General features: G+C 41.4%; 1 protein-coding gene across 3 annotated transcripts in view; it reads right to left on the reverse strand.

Moving 5' to 3' along the window:
* spsb4a (splA/ryanodine receptor domain and SOCS box containing 4a) overlaps positions 1 to 23,345 on the reverse strand; it is an 87,858-nt gene that overhangs the window by 34,223 nt on the left and 30,290 nt on the right. The window contains exons 1-2 of one of the 3 annotated variants that reach the window (XM_086072332.1): positions 15,210 to 15,381; positions 2,266 to 3,240 (exon numbers count right to left, since the gene is read on the reverse strand). In XM_086072332.1, the coding sequence (XP_085928458.1) occupies positions 2,266 to 2,998 (733 nt within the window). In that variant the 5' untranslated portion in view covers positions 2,999 to 3,240; positions 15,210 to 15,381. Of the gene's footprint in view, positions 1 to 2,265; positions 3,241 to 5,702; positions 5,846 to 15,209; positions 15,382 to 23,345 lie in introns of those variants that run through there. The other 2 variants (XM_086072708.1, XM_086071510.1) reach the window with 2 other exon arrangements.

Below are 23,345 nucleotides of genomic sequence, written 5' to 3' on the forward strand. Positions count from 1 at the left end.
TTACAATAACACTCAATTTAGATTTTAGTTAGAAAACTTTAGTTAGCTCATTTCTTTTTAAATTTACTAACACACCAAATATTCTGTTATTTAAAACGCAACAGATTGGGGGGGGGGGCTATTCACCAAAACATTTTATAGCTGCAATGATACCGTGAAAATGCAATATTTTTGCTCATGGTTATCCCATCATCCGAATGATACCAGCTCATATCTACACAAAACACTTTGCACCTTATTCACAGCTGTCAGGTTGAGCCTTTCAAATTGTCACTTTTCTTCCTACTTTCAATCTTCAAACGTCTCCTACTGTAATACGCCAGTGTGAAGACCGAGAAAGAAATGCTAGTAAAACTAACACCAGACTCTATATTCTCCGCATTATTCCAAGGAGGCTCATTGTTCTGAAATCCAGCAGATGCGTCTTAAAAAAACAAAACAACTTCACCAGACAATGTCTCCAATTCAATACCGCCTGTAGTGCAGTAGATTAGCTCGAGTCAAGCTAGCTAATTTGCTGCTAACACAACAGCCAGCCAAGTCGTTATCAGGAAGTCGGAACATTCAAGTCAGATGCTGCAATGTGTTTTGGGTCTGACTCATGTTTCAGTTGGCCAGCTGCAGTTTCACAAAAACATCCAGTCTTAGGTTGGGAAGGGAGTCGTACATGACCCCTTATCTTTTTTTCTTTTTTCTTTTTATAGGTAGGAAACAGGTTGACATTGTTACGAGAACATTCCATCCATGGTGACCCATGAAAGCAGAGATAATTTTTTTTGTGATTGGTAATTAAAGTAATACGGATGGGTGGAAGGAACTCATTTCAGAATTTAGATAACCCATCTCTTTTTTTTTCTTAAAAAAAAAAAAGAGAACTTATCTCTTGAAGTTAATGAATGGTTCAAATATAACTAGTCTTTCATACAACACAGAAGCACACAGTACAGACCGTAGAGACTAAAACACAAAGAGTACGAAACCAAGACAGCACACACTAAGAAAACCGCAGTTCTTCAAAATTGTACAGTGGGAAACTATGAAAAGTTTAACCAAACCAAGTTTGAGTTTTATGATATTAAAACTAGGAATGTACAAAATCCAAACGTCACAATACGATAAATTATGATATGAACCTCACGATACAATAATTACTACAATATTGTGGGGAGGTTAGCGATATAAAAAAAAAAAAGAGCTCACAATACGATATAAAAACTCACGATATTGTAAAAAAATTAAATAAAATTTGTAAAAATCATATTGGGTCTATGTGTCGCAGGCGAAAAGTAATGTTTTTTGACGCAGGCGTTGAAAAATATTTGCTTGTATGACAGATTTATGGGAGTGACAACCGGCGCAGTGGCCAAAACATTCCTAATTAAAATTAATCTGCACTAATAAACCAAACACCAGAGGGTGCTAGAACTGCACAAATGTAATACAACCTGCCTTTTTAACATATGACATGACGACGACGATATTGCGGCAATTTTAATATTGGATATTGCTGTCATCCTTACATCCCTAGTTAAAACTAGGCCCAATACATTTTGTAGTTATTTAACTCCTTGACGGCAATCCCAACAAGTACTGCCATCAGCGTTAATTGACGTCAACTATGTTTTTTTGTTGTTTTGTTCCCAATGTTGCCAACGTCTTGGGCAGCTCTGGTTTCATGAATGAGCTGAAAAATTAAAAAACACCCACTAAATATGGCCAGCAGATGGCAGCATTGTATCGCTTTTCAATGTGATCCCGAGGATGAAAGCAATTGAAATGACATGAGAACATGGCGGATCTTAGGAAATACAACATTATCAAGGATGTCGTGAATGATCAAAGCGTTTGTCACATTAAATCTAATTCACAGAGCGTCACTAAATATTAGTCAAAGTCACTGTTGTGCAGAAAAAGTATCTTTTCACAAAAAGCTTGTTTTCACCTTAATTTTTCCATAATAGCTTGATGTCACTCAAATTGCCTATTTTCAAATAGTGATTACTAAAGAACGGGATAAGGTAGAATCATACTTTTTTTGTCTAATGAGAGAATGGAATCCAATCTTTCACATGGAATCCACCATGTTTACAGAGTCATAGAACACAATATTCTCTTTGCCTTGAAAGAAGAGTGAAAATGCTCGAAACCGGCTGGCACTAGGCGTTGTCTTTTTGGATAAAGCTTGGCATTAAAGAGTTCAAATGTGAGCTGCTTCCTCAGCATGATTCATACATGGAACGTGTTTGAGGGGCGTTGCCTACTTACGATCAAGTCCATTGATGTACTTCATGGATATCTCACAATGGCCCCACACGGCGCTGACGATGGGATGTAGTTTCTTGCCTTTCAACCCTCGAAACGCCACTCCTAAATACTGTCCGTCCACCATGAAGCTCAGCGTGCCTTCGTCCATGTCGAGAATGACCAGCAGGGAATCCGGTAGGGTGAACACTTCCTCCGGCTCCAGGAAAGAAGGGTAAGACGGCAGCGAGCTGTGGGCCCGGTTCTTGCTGTCATGGTAGAGGCGGTTACGTCCCAAATCCCAGCCCCAGGACTCACAGTCTGACCCGACCAAGGCAGTGTACCCAACAGAATGTAAAGCCGCTTCAGAGGTGGCTACCCCGACAACTGCGTGGGTGCCACGCTGCCGTGAGGGCCAGTGAATCCTCCAGACATGGAGTCCCCTCGTGTATCCGACCCGACCCCGGATACAGTCCGTGCTCTGAGCCACCGGGTGGCGGTGAAATGTCAACTTATCCTCCTCTTTGATGAAAATGTTGAGTGAACGGTCGTCTGCGTTCCACGCGTGGCGAAGTTGCGTCTCCAGGCTGGCGCACGGCATGTCCAGAAGGAGATCCAGCCTGGGCGGTTTGGAGAAATCCTGGCCCCTCAAGTCTGGGTGCTGCCTGTGATGAGCCGAGGGCCGGTAGGATGGGGAACCGCCGCTTTCCCCGCGGCCGTCCACAGATTTGATGCCACCGGATATCTTCTGGCCCATGGCTGCAATGGAACAGGCGGCAGAAGGGGGGCAGGGGTGGGGGGTGATGGGAGGGAGGGTGGTGTTTGTGCAGGTGGGTGCTGCCTTGAGCACAGCTTGATGTTACCTCATCAATGCGGTGCAACTGAGGTGAGAGGGAGGTAGAAGGAGGTGGAGGAGGCGGAAGTTACAAATGAAAGATGAATGTGATCGGCTTTCATGCCCCAAACGTCTTTGGGAGAAAAGAGACGCTGCTGCCAACCCTGTTGACAGAGAACAAAAGGGAGGCAAATATTAAAAAGTCATCCAATTATTTAAAATGTTCAAGAAACAAACAACAACACAGAGCAGCACACTACCATGACTAGATAGTGCTTATTTGTAAGCATGTAATGGTATCCATACCAAAAATTGCTAAAACCTCTTAGCTCACTTGCTACCAAACCAAAAATAAATATTTTTATACAAAGCTCATTAGAAGAAGAAAAAAGAGAAGCCTAGATTGAAGATACATTTCTTTAGAAAGCCTATTTCAACTGCTGGTCATGTGACTACTTTCCCAGTGATCTGACCGTTGTGTGCAAAACTGTGGCTACAGCTAATAATATTGCTAATGCTAATGCCAGACCAGTATAGTCAGGTGCGCCTTATAGTCCAGAAATTACTGTATGTAAAATGACAACAAGAAAGACACTGAATCATACGCTCTCAAACTGAGCCGTATAACATCAAATTAAATCGGGAATCAAGCCGTCCTTGAATGATTTCGCACCCCACGTATCAAAAACTGTACTAAATAAAAAATATAATATTATGGGGAAAAAACATACATTATAAATGTGCTATATGTTATATTCATGATGTATTTATTTATTATATTCATATATTAGTAGAAATATATTTTTATTATTATTATTTTTTAAATCCAATCGTTTCTGTACAGTGGATCAGAAATTAAGGTTTGAATTGAATCTTAACTTTGATGTATCGTTCCAATCCTACTCCATTTCATCTATCTATCTATTGATGAAAAAGCCATCAATGTTGGTGAATCTAAAGAAGTCAATAAGGAAAAATCTCATTAAAAAAGTAAGAGGAAGGACAAATGGTGAGTGTTGATATTTCACAGAATTGGCACCAGATTATTTGTTGGATGGGAATAAAGTTATGAAAAGGAGGAACAAACATACACAGACTGGCACATTTACACAAATACACTTCCTCTGACTCATGCCGCATCCCTCCAACAAATCTGCAACGATGCCAGTTCGATCATGCAACCCTCCAAACATTTCTCTTGTGCAATAATATATGGGATTTGCAACTCGCCTGTTTTCAGTTAAGGCCATGTAATTTTAATGAGCATTGACGGAGTCTTCAGGAATAACAAGAAAACAACTTGGTAATCATTTATATAAACTGTTTTAGTTTTAACGGTTGAAAAAGTCAACCCATTAAGTGTATAACGAGCCCGATTTTTGATGGCATTTCATTTAAATATATATACTGACGCTGTAATGGTTCACTCGTCTGACTTCTGTGCAAGCAGCACAAGTGTGAATGGTTGCTTGTCTGTACGTGCCATGTGCTTGACTAGCGACCAGTCTGGAGTGTAATCTAAGTAAGTCAGCTGGGATATGTTTTGGCTAATACCCTAAACAGGATGTGTGGTATAGGAAACGGATGGCTAGATGTATTTCAAAAGAGATTTGCGTAACTGCAGGCAGATGTTATTCACTTTTTACGCCCCCCCCCCCCCCCCCCTGTTTATTTAAACCAGTTTGTTTTTTCTCCCAGCTGAAAAACAAATCAATTTGTTTTATATGTTTCTTAAAGACGGGCTCAACATGTCCAAAATACCACCAAGTCAGGTTTTGCTTTAAACAATATCTATAGAGAGGTCATAGAAGATTTGATAATTTGGCAATATAAATTATGTGGACCTCGGACAAAACCCTGGGGAGCACCACTTTTCATTAAACATTAAAAACACTGGATGACACAGCCATAAATGTCAGAATGATTCAGGATGCAAATGAGAACATTTTCAGCACTGTTTCTTCATCTTTGAGTAAAAAGACAAACATAGTAGAGAGTTCTACATGGTTAAACTAACATATTGGCTTACGGTTTCAAGAAAGAGACAGTCACACCTCAGAATGACATAAGTATCGAATGGCTCATCAACCTACTGCATGGGTTTGCCTCATCCGCCACAATGAGCCAACATTGTGGCGTGTATGTTGAAAGGAGGGCATCGGACCACTCATCAAAAGGAATCTCGTAGAAGAACAAAGAAACAGAAACTATAGTAATGGCTGAGCGTCATAAGCCTGTGATGTTGGGAAACGCTGGTAGTGTATTGCTTTGTTGCTCATCATCACATGCATAGGCTTGTCAGTATAAAAGGATCTTTTAAAGAAATTGTTCCAACATCATTACATCAAAGTGTAGTATTCGCCTTCTCAAATAGGGGGGTGATTATCATGTATTTCCAAAATGCCTCACTCATAATGCAAACCCAAAAAAGGCACGTACGCACCCTTCCAAAAGCATTGCAACAGTGAGGCCAGAGCAACAGTTTAGGTTCAATTCCACATATAAACATCTGGAGAAATGATTTTAAATGTTCTGTTTTTTTATGCTGGTTACACCTCTAATCAGTATAAATATTCACACATATAACCCAAAACTTAAAAAGAGTGTAGACATTTAACGCCATTACCGTATTTTGGGGCATCATAAGGCACACTTAAAATCCTTTACATTTTTCAAAAATCGACAGTGCACCTTATAATCCAGACCGCCTTATATCTTTTCAGTTTGTCGTTTTTTAATACACATTCCTTTCTATAATGTTCACATTCTACACATCTAATCGCTAGCAGGCGTTTCGTCATACCGGAACTAGACCTACTTCCTGCTTCCATGTCAAAGGATCCTGGGAAATGTTGTCCAGTGCTAGCTTATTGTGAGCTATTTCTGGTGGCGCGTTTTCAATGTTACAACGCTGGACAATATCATCGCGGTGTGTAGTTAAAATCCTTCCCATTTACTTTCCCATTCTTGTTGGCATTGTCATTCTCATCGGCATCTAATCACTAACACACGTCTATGATTTCTTCATATCAGAACTAGAACTACTTCCTGCTTCGGTGTCTAAGCATCATGGGAAATGTAGTCCTATACTAGCCTAATGCTGTGGCTGCCGGTTAAAACCAACAAAGTTCCTAGGGGTGGGCATCGTCATTGACTGGAATTGATGATTGATGGAAGTGCCCACCTTTTGGAGTGTGCTTCAGCACTTTCAGCGAATGCTTGATAATGCGAAGCCTCACAAAGATACACGAATTGAGAAGGACCGTGTGTACTCACCGCGATTGACAGAAGTAATCCTGCTTCACTCATTCACTTCATTTTTCAAGGCTTTGCATTATCAAGCATTCGCTAAAAGTGCTGAAGCACACGCCTAAAGGTGGGCACTTCCATCAATCATCAATGACGATGCACACCTCTGATACTTCCAATGTGGGACCAAGAGGAAGTAAACTGTAAACGACGCAGCCAGCTTCCAAAAGCTGCTGGGACTGAGCAAAAACAGCTGGCTAATGGTGAGTTCATTGTCTTGTTTACAGCTGTTGAACTGTCAACCAAGATAGCATTTAGCATTAGCCAAAGTAATAACACAACCACCGGTCACCAGATTGACTAGCGAAGTTCAAAAGAGAGGATTCCCTAATTAAAATATGGTACAATTACAATAAACGATTAAACATACAATGCTTCACAAAAATAATGCACCTTATAACCCGGAGCACCTTATGTATGAAAATATTTTAAAATAGACCTGTTCATTGATATTGTGCCTAACAATATTGCATTCCCAATGGTCCAAAAAATGAAGGTATTTGACGTCTGTCACATGCTCCAATTATGAAAAATGTCTAGGTATTATCTTCTAAGTTGTGTGTATGATTCTGATGTAAACACGTTAAATGTTTTCAGCCTAAAGTTAAAATAATTGACTGTATGTGCATGCAACATGACTAATAAATGGTCCACACACACACACACACACACACACACACACACACCTCTAATTCTGACTCCCTTGGTGTTTCCCACTCAAGCTTTTTCTCTTACCTCGCAAATGAGGTCATGGCAACGGGTAGCCAAAACATGCGCCCAAACCCAGTACACCCCCCAGCATGAGCGGGTTCAGTGCTGGGACAGGCAGACAGCTGCCTCTGTATGGGCGTGTGTGTGCGCGCGTATGTGTGTGTGTGTGTGTGTGTGTCCTCATGACTGGCAGACGGGTTAAAGGCGGTCGCGGCATGCAACATTCATCACTGCCAAAGTAAACCAACATGTGTGTGTGGCTGACAATCCAGCATTACTGGCTGTCATCAAGGCGGCATTTGACCTCCAACCTCATGTCGTCATAGTTGTCATTCAGCGACCCCCCCCCCCCCCACCACCACCACCCAAGTGAGGCTGGCGTAGCGTCTGCTGCTGCTGCAACTCATCGCAACATGCTTCTGCCATCTGTTGTTTACTTTCGTTACCTTTTTTCCCCCATTTCACTGCATCGCTACTTTCTTCTGCCGCAAAACTCACACGGTCCTCCAACTCTGCCTAGCAACTGCTAACCAGGTTAACATGAGGAAAAGAATCATGCCAATTGTATTGAGCAATGTGGTGCTGCACCCGCTGGGTAGTTTGAGACTTTTCTTAGCAAATAAGTTTGTGTTGCTTGTACCAAATCATTCTTATGTTAATCACTCAGCTTTGTGCGCGTTTTGCATATCGGGTTTGAATTTTATCTTTTTATAATGTAATGGAGGAGAAACAGGAATGCTAAAAATTATTAAACAATAGGCGATAGTAATGTAATTGTCCTGGTATGTAGCCTACTAAAGTGGTGGACCCCCAGGAATATATTTCTCATATTTTATGTTTTTCATATTAAAATGTCACTGTGCATGAGCAAAATACAGTATGCTGTATTCATATCCTATATGCAACACAAACAACAAATTTGGAAGATTCTAGAATAGAAAAATGTATGTTTCGGTGAAACAAAATGTAGGTATGGCTTAATAAGTGCACTTGGTGTCCTGATCAAAATGACTCATTCCTTGTGAAAATGTAGCAGAAGAATGAAAGTGAGATTTTATTAGAAGTGGAAAAACATTTGTACACACACCAGTAATTGTTTCCGTCACTTTAAAGTAAATCATTGTTTCTGTTGGATGCATGTAATTCTGGCACATCCCACACACTGCTTTGCTGTGTGTAATAATGTTACTTGATACAATTTTTTTTTAATCACATGGTTTTATTGTCCACATCAAGTCGTTTCATAAAATGAGTCATTTTCATTTTGTATATTCTCGTTTTATGATCATCGGGCGTAACTGCCTTTTAGAAAGACAAGCAGCATTTTGTCTTTCTTCAATGGAGGTGAGACAGTTGCAGAACAAATATTTACGCTAGGGCTGCACCGATTGACTGGCCAGGATCAATATCGGCCCCAATTTCCTTAATTCTGGGGGATCGGTGATTGGTTGATCCCTTAAAATAAAATCGATCTTGTCCAACGATTTATTTTCCCTTGTTAGACCTCTGATAAAGTCATCCGTGTCCTTTTCTGCAGTGAGATGACTCATACAGTACTTTATGTGCAGTATTTGTGTTGGTTTCTTTAATAGTTTTACAATAAAACAAGATTGGAATTTGGAACATTGAAGGTATATGCTGCTTTTTATGAAGAAAAAAAATTGCTATTGGCGAAAATTGTGATCGTCAGATCAGACTTGTTAAAGATCGGTGATTAGTGATCGGCAAACTCGATCTAATTCGTAAATGTATTTGTTAAACAGTACTCAACTTACTAACTGTTAACTAATTACGGTAACTAACTAATGATGTTGTTGAGTGTAGGTCCGCTAATGCTAACATTAGCCAATGATGTCTACCCTGTCATTGTCCACCCTGTCAGGGTCTGCTTGCCGTTAATTTAAATATTTTATAAAAATAAAGAAAAAAAATTAAGTAATTTAATAACATTTACGTAATAAAATTCAGTGGAAAAATCTCAGATTTATTTAATTATATATTGGGTCAAAAATGGGAACAACTCAAAAGGCACCTTATTGACTTACATTTTAGTTTCAACTCATTCACTGCCATAAATTCATTAAAAATAAAAATAAAGATTATTAAAAATTAGGGGCGACAGGCGATTAATTTTTTTTATTGTAATTAATCGCATGATTTCAATAGTTAACTCACGATTAATCACACATTTCTAAATGTGCAATAAAAAAATCTATGTTTTCATACTCCTGTTGACAAAAGTGAAAACAAAAAGTTAAAAGTTTAAACACATTTTTGACGTTTATAGCCGTCAATGGCAGTGAATGAATTGAAAAAAATATATATATTGCTTTTTTTTAACCTAATAGAAATAGTTAAAATTATTTTGGACGTTTACAGCCGTCAATGGCAGTGAATGAATAAAAAATAAAAAAACATTTAAAAAAAAATGTTTTACCAAATAGAAATAGTTAAAATGAATTTTTGACATCTATAGCCGTCAATGGCAGTGAATGAATTGAAAAATATATATATATTGCTTTTTTTTAACCTAATAGAAATAGTTTAAATTATTTTTGACGTCTATAGCCGTCAATGGCAGTGAATGAGTTAACTGAATTCATTAGCGCGAACCTTCACTGTCATGCTACGTTTCCTCAACGTTGATTAATTCCAGTGACGTCTGAAAAATGATTCACAAAGTGGTCACTTCTTCCACGTTCCACTCCTCGGGACGCACTGGGGCGCCAGACTGAGCATAAACAGACCTCACATGCGACCACAAGCGCACACATTTATGTTACATCTCTTCGTGGCAACAGCTGCACCCCCCTTGATTAAACAAACTGCCATCCTTTCTACATTGCCGACATTCATTCCCGCTGAGGGAATCCCTGGGTGGCTGAGAGGATGTCTGAGCTAGACGTAAACTGAACCGTCTGGCTGCTGACAGCATGTCAAAATACTGGGACTGGGACATTCGCTTGATGAAAAGAAGTGGTGTTCACGCATTGTACTTATTAGGCAGTTACAGAGCGATCGCCATCACGCTGTGAGTTTACATCCTTTCCCCTTCACTTCGCTCCCATCTGTCGTACAGCACCACTAAATCCACAGAGAGTTATGCCCCATCAATTGGTACAAATTATGGTCTGTAGGCTGACACCGAACACTCCGGCTCCCAGCATGCGGCAATCAATGCAAGCTCAGGTCGGCACTGCACTGCACAAGCAAATGCACACGCAGCTCTATACTGGAAACACACGCTTAGTGAGCACCACAAAGTAGCTCACACATATAGGGATATTCCTTGAAAATTCCCTAAGAAGCTATAAATGCAAATCTGCACAGTGCAGCCACGGGAAAAAAAAAACATAAAATGTTCTTGTCTATGCATGTAATGTGGATTAAATTGACTTGAAAGAATTTCCACACCCTTTTCTTCAAACTTGAGCTACTGTCTCTCCATCGACGCCCCCTCACACTCGCTTGTCCTCTCGAGAGCTAAAAACGGCCTCCTTAAAACGACCCCATCTTTGTCCTTTCCTTTGGAAATGAAACGGAAGAAATGCAGCATGCTAGCAAACAAACTTGCCGAACACAAAACACTAACATGCATACTTGCAAGTGTTTGTCACTGCTGAGAGGTGTGAAAAATGGATAGTGCCATGGTAGACTATTAGTGCTACAGTGATTGAGCGGCCCTTTACGCACACCAACGCAAAGTCTATTCCTCTCTCACTTGCGCGCACGTACACGCACAAATCTACAAGTGCTTGCCTGTGCTATCTTTTAGACAGTAGATTTAAGTGGCAGATTTTAAAACCCCGGTGGATATAAAACGGAATCAAAGTCGGTTTAAATATGGTGCACCACTACTGCTTCCTTGCACATTCAACATACGGTACAACCCACGACACTGTTACTGAATTTACACTGCATTTTAACTGATGTAAAAGTTCACTTATGCACACTGAATAGCAAAACTAATCAAGATTTAAAAAATAAATAAAAATAAAAATAAAAAGTGAACCACAGAGATGGTCCCAAAAAGATGAGCTGGGCTGGACGCGATTACGAGGCCAGCTAGGTGCATGTTACGTCACACCAGCTAGCTAGCAACAAGCTTCGGCTGGCAACTCGTGTAGCTAAACGTTGCGGACTCATTCTTGAGTCGTTAATCATCACCGCCATGGCGGTGAAGGAAATACACTTCTGACAATTCTGTTTTCACAAAGGGATGATGAGGAGTAATTAACAGAAGTTGGAGAAGTAATGCCAAAGGCTAAGCTAACCGGAGAATGACATGTAATCATGAAAGACCGGAATTAAGTGCTTGGTGGATCAAGTACAGTTTTCAAGGAAGTCTAGCTGGAAGCGCATTAAAGTGGAGCGCATACAAATTTAATACAAAATAGAAGGCAATTTAATAAGTATCTTTAGAAAAAAAAAATACACAAACTAATGCTATACACATAGCTAAACAGGACGGGTAATGACATAGTCACCCTCTTAAAATAATTGCCAAAGCCTTTTCTTTTTTTTTTTTGCTTAATCGTCTCCTCATGATGCAAATGGTAAAAAAAAATTGTGTTTCCTGAAAAATGTGTGTAGCTTACAGTAAGTATTTTGTTTAAAGTAGCAGTGAGAAAGTGTTTGTTTTTTCTCCAGGGCTTCCCTACAGAAAAAAGTATTACCTACTTTCAATCCACTCGTCAGCAATCAAATGATCAATTGTAAGCAACAAAGACAAGCAAATCAATGAGTAAGTCACACAAAAAACTGTATGTCTTGAAATAAACACTGACTGATCCTTTTAATGAGCAATATTGTTTGTACAAGCAAGAGTTTGTACAACTCTGAAAGCGTTGACGTCAGCAAGTGACCCGATTGGCTTAAAACTAAAGTAGGTGATACACGGTTGCCGTGGCAATAACAGAAGACACTATTTCTGTTTCAGGTCAACTTTAAGTTCGAAAAAAATATATTCTTAGCAGCGGCACAAGCGCAGGATGTAATTCTTTCATGGCCGTTTAATGATTTTTATTAAGCAATAGTCAAAATGATATCGCCTTATCTGGGACGTGAAAAGACTCAAACAAGACACCACTTAACAATATGTCAATTAGCTTGATGCTAATTGACACGATGGCACCTCAGGTTCTGCCGCACACATGAATGCTCACATCGTCTCATGATTGAGGCACTTGACTCCCTCCCCACGGTGTTCTGCAAAATTGCTGTGTGCAAAGTGGAACCGGGGGAGAGGGGGGGGGGGGTTTGCAGCAACAGCACATACAGACACACATCATAGTGTGATACTCGTGAAAACCCTTCCCGTGCTTGGCAAATTGCTGCCTGAGAAAGGAGCAGGGGAGATTAATAACAAAAACTTAAGAGGGGCAGTCATTAAAAGACTGCTGGGGGAGGAAGTCTGTATAGATTTGGGACAAGCAAAAAAAGCGGTGGCGGAGAACAGAAACAATGCCAGAGGTAGGGGAGCCAGGGGGTTACGTGGGTCAGCAGCTGCAAAAACAAAAAGGATAGAAGTCAAAAAAGGAGGGTTGCTATCTCTCTTTGGCAGGACGGGCCACACAAAAGTGTCCTCCCGCTCCGACCCGACAGCCACGGACAGACTAAACACATCGCTGCGAGAGACGCTACTGCAGGCTGTCAGATTAGGAGTGCTTGTAGTGTATAAACTAAAAATAGAAAGCAGGATCTATCCTATTATTGTATGAGAGCGGGGTAAATCCTGGAGTACTTATCCCGCAACTCTCCGTTTATCACGCGGGATGCGTTCCAGAGCAATCGCAAAAACTAAAAAAAAAATCGACATTATATTGACGGACCATATAAAACTGTTTTATATACATTTGAAAACATTTAAACTTTTTAAAAACGCACTTTCCAAAGTACTAATTATTATATAGTGTTCAAACGAATCATGAATTTTTTGTCGAATGAAAGTCAGCTATCTTAATGCTAACATACAGTATAATGTGAAATGCAATAGACAAGTTAACGTACTGTGAATGAAATCATCATAATACCTCAAATGCTGCTTTGACACATTGTGAGGAGCAACACATACAAACAGAGCTGTTCAACAGTCACAGGCATACTCTACTACTTTTGATTTTTTATTTTGATTCGTCAGTAAATGACATAACGCCCTCCCTCAGTGAGCCCAACAATCTTTCCCCCAGAAAGTTAACAATTGGCAATTCCGAACATCCGGGAATTTCTGAGATTTTTGCAATGCAACGAACGCAATGCAAATGCTTCCTTAACACGGAACAAATGGCGTATTGCATTGCTTTTGCCTGTGACTAGCATACAAACCAGCCAATTGTTATAGTAGTCAAATAACATTTTATCAACATTTTGAAATCAAAATAATGCTCACTCGTCAACATTACAACAATCCAAAGTCTAATGACTTTCAATGAATGGAGAGCTTCCTTTCACGAGTTGACTGCCATTTTGACTTGTGAGGCGAGCTCGGAATTGTCAATATCACATTTACGAGAGCGCTACCCAACACTCTGACAAACTCAAGGTAGCGTTAATGTTAGCCTGAAAATCCAGACTCACTCGCAGCTTTGCCGGATTGTTGAGTCTGGTCAACCGCCCCAATCAGTCGCATTTCTGGAGGCGGGGCAAACCTGAGCTAACAGACAGTGGAATGAACCAATAAGCAAAGAGCGGACGTGTAGTTGTTGCAAGAAAAACTTGGAAGATTCATGGTGTCATGAATCACTCGGTTTTGATATTCGAACAGCGTGGCGTTGCTCACGAAGACGACGTCACGCAAATAGACTCATTTGATTGGCCGGTCTGTTTTCGGCCGGTGCCAAATCGCTGTCTATGGATGCCACTTCAAGAAAGTGGGTGTGGCTTGCCAGGCTACCAGAGTCCGCGTGTCAACAATTGCTGAAATAAATAATAATAATCTTGCTACCGTGACAGATAACATGGCTAACATTGGCTAATTAATTACAACTCATTTGATTTAGAGGCGCCTTTCATGACCCCCAATGTCACCTTGCAAAGAATGCGATCAAATGTAACAAAAGCGCAGATAAGACATCAAAAGAACCGTAAAACACAAAAACGGAACAGTCGTATGCTTTCCACAAAGTGGCAAACAGAAGAGACGTAGGTCATTTATTTCCTGAGAAATATATAATTTGACTGTTGTACTACATTTTAATATTTAGAAAATTAAAATAATATTCTATGATGTTTAAAAATGGAATAGATTTTTCAACTTTAAGTTCAATACTGTGATACAGTGAATCTGATACTGACCTATGTCCGCCTTTTCTTGTTGCTCTTAATTACGCCTCATCTACTGCACATCCAGCAGACCTCAGTGCTAGCATGTTGCGACAACGTGGTACTACACTGAACAACCATAAATTTGGACCTGCCAGTATACTGCTGCTGCTGAGACCCAACTTGTTTCGTACCGTTTTTATGCCTGACGCAAGCCACTCATTATTCATCTCGGCTTGGAACAAACAGTGGACGGGTATAAGATAACATCATCTTTGTTTAGTGGCACAATGGGGATATTTGCATGCACTGGCCGGGAATCAAACCCACGCTGTCTGTACCAGTGCACTTGATTGCATAAATCCATAAAAAAAAAAACGATAATTTAAAAATCTGAAATATAGCTGGGGATTTAACAATAAACCAGGATATAGCAGGGGAACACTATCCCAGAAAAAGCATCAGACACGCACACACACACACACATGCAAACACACAGACATGGGGTATCCCAGCTGGGACCTGGAGGCCATTAAGACAATTAAAGGAGACAGTGCACGAGCAAAGGGGGGGGGGGGGGGGTGAAGGGAAGAGGCGATGCGTGCTGTTTGCATGGTAACATCCACATGGGGGAGAAAATGTTAAATATAAACACACGTTGACAGAGGTAGCGACAGCATGTAAGGCGGGCTTTTTTTCCTCATGTACACCTCAGGAACAGAAAATAAACAAGTTTGTAGCCATCAGGAGGATGCTACTGTATAAACATGTCACTAAACATCACTTGTTTAAAAAAAAAAAAAAATAGAAACTCTCTCTTTTAGTTAGAAAGACATTTCCCCGAGCAGCTTACAGTGACTCCCCAGTGAGCATCCTCACGTCTCGCGTCGTCTGCCCAAGTCCATGGTGGAACTCCTCCATCCAGCCGGCGAGGGAACACGAGCAGACGAGAGCAAGACGACGACCAGCAGCCGGCAAGTCGGACCAAGAGAAAGAAAGAAGAGAGGCTCCCTCTGTTCTCTGCCAGCCGGCGGACGCGCTCTCCTCCTACCGACCTCCCTCCCTCCCTCTCGTTAACGCCCTCTTTTCCTCCCTGGAGCTTATCTGTCCAGAGGCTATCACTTATTCCCACCCCCTCGCTCACCTTCCCCCCAACACACTCTTGACTCGCAATTGTGTTTCCAAGGCACCATTGTCACCATGAGCTCCGCTGTGGCATCGAACACCTTCAAACTCCCCCCCCCCCAGTTACAGAATGTGCCCACTTTACTCTTTCGCAGAGACTGAGACAAAGAGGAAGAAGTTTACAGAGGGGTAGAAATTCAAGGAAGATATTTATCATGGCTTCTGAAGATAAAAAAAAAAAAAATTATTCTACAATGCTAATGACACTTCATGTGTGCATCCAGGAGAGGTCACCAACATGGTGCCCGCAGGCACAAGGTAGCCCCCAATGGCCACATGCCCGGGTGCAGACGGTCACCCAACAGAGTTTTGAAGAGGTGATACTTTAAAAATGTAAACACTTGCATAGATTTATAGAAATTGGAGTATTATTACTGTTGCTGACACAGCTGTTGTTGTGCCCATTGTTCTCTTGTCCCTTTTGATGTGACTTAAAAGTGTTGATATTCATACCATGGTTAAACCATTGCTGATAATTACTGTGAGAAATGATTAACGTATTCAGTGTCTTCACATGGATACATATCATGAATTATTATTAACATACATTTAGCCCTTCATATTAATCCGTACCCAAGAAGTAGCCCTCGGTTTCAAAAAGTTGCAAAAATTCCCCAAAACTCCTCCTACTTTAAAAGGTTTTTACCAAATCAACACATAAAAGCAGTGTAGTAATATATTCCAAAATATGGAAATTGCTTGTATACAGAGGTAGCGAAGGTCTAACGTTCCAAACCCGGGCTACACTTCACTTGAATTACTTCGCACAAGGACGTGTTGCAGTCATCCACTGTATGGCAATATTTACATTACTTTAACGTTCGAAATGGTACCACACAAAACTGCTTCAGTTTTGATTTCTACGTAACACATCTCGACCGCAAACTGGGTAACCACAGCATCCGCTGGTTGCTCAGCTTTGGAAAAAATAAACGGTTATCAGGTGCAATGCATCAGCTACATAAATAATGTGGCATCATAGCAGCGGGATGCGGTGAGAAGCCTAATGAATTCAACAAAGACAAACACAAGAATTAGCATTTTGTTCTTTGTTCTTGACATTTTCATTTGATTTAATTCATTATATTGATTATGATCACTCAGGGCAAAACGTCATTTATATTCTGCTTTATATTGGTGCTGCATACCACAAAGAGAAGCTGACATACTAACTGCATTGCAGGGAAGTGTGTTGTTGTTTATAGCTAGAAGACAACCTTTGTTAAAAGGGAGAGAGAAAAAAAAAACCTTTCATGTTCTTCCAATTCCATTCCTACTTATATATATATATATATATATATATATATATATATATATATATATATATATATATACATATATATATATATATATACTTATATCATATGGAGTTCATGATTCACTGTTGATGCTTTAGGTACCCCATCACTTAAGTTGGTATCCCACTTTCAGGGTGCTGAAAGGTTATATGGTGCACACTGACTATTTTGGTACCCTTCACAACTTAGAACAATGAAAACTGAGTACCTTGGTGGAAACTCGAAAGAGCGGGAGAAAAAGGAGCGAGGGGGGCAGGCGAAAGTCGATCCCATGTGATCTCATCAAGCCGAGTCGCCGGCAGCAAGCAGACCAGCAGTAGGCGGCTGAAAGGAACACCCCCGTCTCACCTTCTTCCCCACCCTCCCCCACCTCCCATCTTACAAAGAGCTCACGCCGAGCGACCGATCGGATCAACTCCCAACCGCGCCCTCTTGCCTGCAAAACCGCTTGTTGACACACACCAACCTACATGTGCCGCCGGTCGTGCACGGGTCCAGCATGTGGCGCCGAAAATGTCAGTCATGTGACCATCAAGGTCATTATAGCTAAAGCTGCTCTTTGTAACAATTCGCCCAAAAATATATTCACAATAGCTTTTTTATTTGACAATTTATGACTGAATTAGTAGATTAACACCTTAGCTGCTCGCAATGAAAGCCTCTGGATTCTGGTTCGAATTTCCCGCCCTCTGTCTGTGGATGTGACATTGTGCGCATTGTGTACTTGGAGAAGGGTGTGTGCAGTAGGGCTGCACAATATATTTAAAAAATATATATATATCGATATTGTGATATTGGCCTATACAATATGCATATTGCAGAGGCATGCAATAAGTTTCATATGGAATTGAATGTGTTTATCCATCTTAAGTTGACCAGTCAGATGCAAGTTTAAATGTGCATCACTGTCCAATAGTTGAACATTATCGAGGGTAATTACAATTATACACTGAGCTTGCTCTTTTTGCCGCATGAAAAAAAAATCTTTCTTTTGTGAGATAATAAAACGTAATTTCATTAGGTGCATGTAAAATACCGCAATAATATTGTTATCGCCATATTCAACAACTTGATCGCATATCGCATGTTTTTCTAATATTGTGCAGCCCTAGTGTGCAGTTTCATTTTTCGGCCACAGTTGGCAGTAGCAATTAAAAATATTACTAACTAAAATATTATAGTAAAAATATTTTCATTAACTCTTTGACTGCCAGACGTTTTCAGAAAAGGGATGCCGCCAGTGCCAGCCGATTTAAGCATTTTGACTGATTTTCAAGGTCCACAGAAAATGTTCTGTTTGGACTATGGAAACACACGTACTACCAAATGAAAGATTGGACTTTCATCTTTCATCAGAAAAAAAGAGTTTGTTTCTACCTTATTCCGTTCTTTAGTAATCAACAATAGAAAATGGTTAGTTTGACCCAATTTCGCCCGTGTTGGACCAAAATACGGAGAAATCAAGCTTTTAGTGAAACGATATTATTTCATGCATTCTAGTGAATTTGACACTTCTTTTTGTCCATGAATGATGCCACAAACACCTAAATAGTGCTTTACTTCTATAAAACACTACCACCAAGAATGAAAAAGTGTTTTTTGATAGCAAAATACGTTTATTTACATTCAACAGTGTAACAATTTGACAACAATTTGGCAAACTATTTACAAATGTGTGCAACTGTGGTGCTATTTACAAATATGTGGATGTTTCAACGACAGTTTTTCTTTTTGTAACACTCTCCTGCGTGCAAAGAGACGTAACAGCATTTGCACAACAGATTGCCTCTTCGCGTGTGCCACTTTCTTGCAGGCCGTTTTTTTCCGGGGAATAGCAAGTATATACTGCAGTGTGTCATCACGTCTAATATCAGGATCATGCTACGGTTACGTTACGGTGGTGTTACGTCTCGCTTCCCCGTGTCCTTCAGTTGCTATACCGGGTTGGTCGGAGATGTTCTGATCCATTTTATCCACTCCATTCATGGTGGCATCGTAGTCCAGAAACAGTGTCTTCTCCGTGATCAGACTGTACCCGCTCCTCCGATGAATATGCATTGGACTCGGGGTACTCTTCATTGTCCGATCGAATGTCCGCTTGTGCAGCTCCGCGTTTTCCGGCGTTAGCAGCGCTAGCCGGTGAGGCTTTATGACGACAGAATAACGGCCGCGTATAGCTTCCAACTCCGGCGAGGTTGACCATCATCATCATCATCAATGTGCATTGGTCGATGCTTTTCGACTACTCTCCATCGCCCGATCGAATGTCCGCTTGTGCAGAAGTACCCGGCCGGCTATTGTGCGCGTTTTCCGGCCTTAGCAGCGCTAGCCGCGCGTAGCCGGTGAGGCTTACTACGTGATAGTAACAGGCCAAAGCTTCCAACTTTGGCGTAGAGCTCGTTGTCATCATCATCGTTGACATCAATCTGCATTGGTCGATGCCAACTCTCCATCGCCCGATCGAATGTCCGCTTGTGCAGAAGTACCCGGCCGGCTATTGTGCGCGTTTTCCGGCCTTAGCAGCGCTAGCCGCGCTAGCCGCGCGTAGCCGGTGAGGCTTACTACGTGATAGTAACAGGCCAAAGCTTCCAACTTTGGCGTAGAGCTCGTTGTCATCATCATCGTTGACATCAATGCGCTTTTTAGTATTGATTGATGCTTTCCGTCTTTGAAAAAAATGCTCAAGCTGAGCTGCTTGTAACCGGTTGCTTGGTCAAGCCATTGTGGCTTGGATCAGCCATTGTCTCCTCAACACTCTAGCTCCGCCTCACGTCTTCTACTGACGCCCACGGTGGGCGGCCCATCCAACCTTGTGCAAAGAGAGTCATCGCTGCCCTCTAGGGGCCAAAACGAGTCTTTGACTAATCAGATCAGCCTGATTCTTTCAGCACAGCTGCCCAAGGCTTTCCTGCACCCGTTTTTGAAAAAAAAAAAAAAAAACATAGGGGACGTCTTTTAACGTCCTCGGCGCCCTTCCCTAGGTTTATGCTAAACGTTTTATAACGTTTATGGCAGTCAAAGAGTTAACTAAATAAAATAAAAATAAAAAAAATAAATACATCTTACGCGTATGGTATGCTACGATGGTAATGCTTATGAATGGTACGAGCAAAACAAAAACTGGGTATTTTGAAGATAAAACAATAAATGTGAAGCCACGTTTTTATGCAACTATATTAGCAGTGCCTTCCTTAAATGTGCCAACATAACAAGGCACCACAGAACAAATTGAAAGTCCGTGAGTAACTCTTTCACCATAACGCTAAATTAAGAGCCACTCGCCGCAGAGCGGGCCATCATGCGTGGGAATTAGGGATGTACCGAAATGAAAGTTTTGGGCCGAAAGCCGAAACAAATAAAAAAAATGTATACCAATTTTTACTATAAATTGCATTTATTATAACTAATTAGAATTTGAATATTATTATAAAATATTGATTTAGCACTGGCATTTTAAACAAAGCACAATATAAATTGAAATGTGCCCACACCACAGACATGTTGGCTAATGGTACAAGGTGCGGCGCACCTAACATTGGCACATTCACATATTCACCAACTTAAAAAAATATATACATTTGTTTGCACCAGCTAATCGGCTTCGGGGACGGACTGCAAAGCAGCGTCCTGTACAGGTCTGTCGCCACCCGGAGATAGCAGCAAGTGTTTCCGTGTTTAAAACTGTTGATAGCAATAGTGCTAGCATTAGCTAAAGTATTTAGCACGGCCACCGAGATGCCGGTGAAAAAGTGGAAGCGCTCGAGCGGCTCTTATTTTATAAAAAAAAAGGGGGGGTGGGGCGCTGCAGGAGAAAAAGTGGCTCACCTGTACTGCAGTACACGGTAATTTTGTCGACTTTTTTCGACCTGCTTAAATGTTGTACACCAAGCGATGCCCCTCTTCTCCGGTGTGCGCAACGACCCCGGGAGCTGCTGCGACCGACCGGTGAAAAGCCAGCGAGAAGAAAAGGCGGACACTCGCCTCCGCGTTTGCTGTTTAATTCAAACAGACGCTTGCTTGTAGCGTTTTCTTGCTTGCGTCATATTCTTTCGGCTTTAATTTTATTTCGGTGGCCGGCCATATTCTTTCGGCTTTAATTTTATTTCGGTGGCCCAAATATTCTGCGCATCACTAGTGGGGATCACCTGTAGCTGTAAGCCCATGCACCTTTCTTTTTTTTCTTGGTCATAGGCTCCTGTGTTGTCTCATCACTTGCAAAAAAAACTTTCCAAATATGTCTGTTTTTTACTCATTTTGCTAACTTGTCGATTAGCATCAGCGCTGACGTGACTGAGATAATGAGCATATTGACATGCGTCAAGAGTGTGTAGTAGACAGAGAGAATCCGGTCACTTTTCAAAATGAAATATTTTTCAACCTTGGCTAATCAACTTTTTTTTATTCTTTCAACTGTGCGGCCCGGTCCAAGGTGATCCACGGTCCGGGGCCGGTCCGCAGCCCGGTGGTTGGGGACCACTGTTCTAAAGCATTATTGTTATTGCTCTGGTGTGAGCTGAAGAACAGCAAATCTGAGTGTTTTTCAGCAAATCAGGGAGAGCGGGTTGAAATAAAAATCGGTGAAAAAGGCAAGTTTGTTAATGACGAAAAGCAAATATGTGGGCGATCACCACATTTATACTACCTGCACCGAGAGAAATATGGAATTCTAATTTCAAGCTAAAATTACTCATGGCAAGTAAGAAGAAAGAGCAAGCATTTTGCCTGGAAGGGATCATTTCTTCTTGGTCAAACGTGAGTTATTGCTGTGTTCTCCTATGTCGTGCGTCTTCTGATCTTTTTTCATTGCTCTGTGACGCCACTTCATTGCTTAAGATTTTCCCTACGGCAACATCGGCCATTTAGGCCATCTGGGAAGTGTCAGAAGCATTATGATAGCGCACACATTGCAGGGGAAAGTCACACTGGGACATAAAAAGTCACTGACGCACATCGTCGTTTCGTCTAGCTTGTAAATTGTCACCGTTATGTCTCATAGACAACCAAAACGCACAAGCACGTGGACACACTTCAACCGCCATGTTCAAAAGTGAAGTAATAGCAATGCATCTATCTATGCATCCACACACACACACGCTCACTCATTTCTTCCACATTTGAGTCTTAAGATGGACTACAGTGATTGCAGTCATGCAGGTCTGAGGGCCGGCCAGCCCACTTCCTGTATGAGCTTCCTTTTCCCAGAGGTTGTGAAGCCACCAGTACGCCGAACCCACCCATGACGCATCTCCAGTGATATTATTACCATTTCATTGTATCACGCGTCTACGCACTTTGCAGCACTCATGCTCTCAGACGTCCACACTTAACAAAAGTGCACACAAGATGCACATCGGAGTTTGAGTCATCGATCAGTCACAGCGGAGTGTTTGTCTTCGGCTCTGTTAAAAGCACGCCGTTTAACTTCTTAGACAATTTGTTTCTGCTAAGTCACTGCAAATTGAATATCGGTCAACATGAGCTCCTAGGCTCTTGTTCCTTTACCGGTCAACGGAAGATGTCAAGTCAACGGAAGCCAACGGCAACTTAATGCGGTTTGGTAAAACAATGAACGTGAATAAATCCTGCTCGCCAATGTCAGAAAGTCAATTGAACTCATTCGGGATCACCTTTGCCCCACATGCACAGTGAGTGGAAGCAAACCTGCTCACTGGCTCCCTGTTTTTATACAAAGCCCAGCCAGGGAAGTGAAAATAGAAGGACGTATAGTTGGTCCTCTTTTTACGGCTAAATGCAGCTTCCTTTTTCCTTGGTACGACTTTCTATTAGATTTTGCAGCACGTCTTGGTAAGATTTTGTTCATTTATTCAAAAATTGTCTGGTCTGAGGTAATTGATGTCGGACATGAGATGGCCCATGGGTGTTTTATGGAGTTAGGGTCATGGGTCAACCCAATACACATACAGGTATTTGCTGGCATCCTGTATTATACTGCCAAGGGTATTTTAATGATTTGAGTCATTCTGGACTGCTGAGTCAGAAAATGACTTCCATTTCTTAGAATTGACTGTAGTTTAAGAGAGATTGATATTTTTGACGGGCGGCACGGTGGCTGACTGGGTAGCACGTCCGCCTCCCAGTGCAGAGGACGTGAGATCGAGTCCGGGCTTCGGCCTTCCTGGGTGGAGTTTGCATGTTCTCCCCGTGCCTGCGTGGGTTTTCTCCGGGTACTCCGGTTTCCTCCCACATTCCAAAGACATGCATGGCAGGTTGATTGGACACTCCAAATTGTCCATAGGTGTGATTGTGGATGGTTGTTCATCTCTGTGTGCCCTGCAATTGGCTGGCAACCAGTTCAGGGTGTACCCCGCCTACTGCCCGAAGCCAGCTGGGATAGGCTCCAGCAACCCCCGCGACCCTTGTGAGGACAAGCGGTTAAGAAAATGGATGGATATTTTTGACAATTAATTGCTTGATAATATTAAAAAAGGCTTGTTGTTCATTCTCTAATAAAAGTGACACATTCTTGTTGTTTACTGCTAATATTG

Source organism: Leptonotus elevatus, chromosome 1 (assembly GCF_054856555.1).
Source record: "Leptonotus elevatus isolate MCC_2025b chromosome 1, RoL_Lele_1.0, whole genome shotgun sequence".
Lineage (NCBI taxonomy): Eukaryota > Metazoa > Chordata > Actinopteri > Syngnathiformes > Syngnathidae > Leptonotus > Leptonotus elevatus.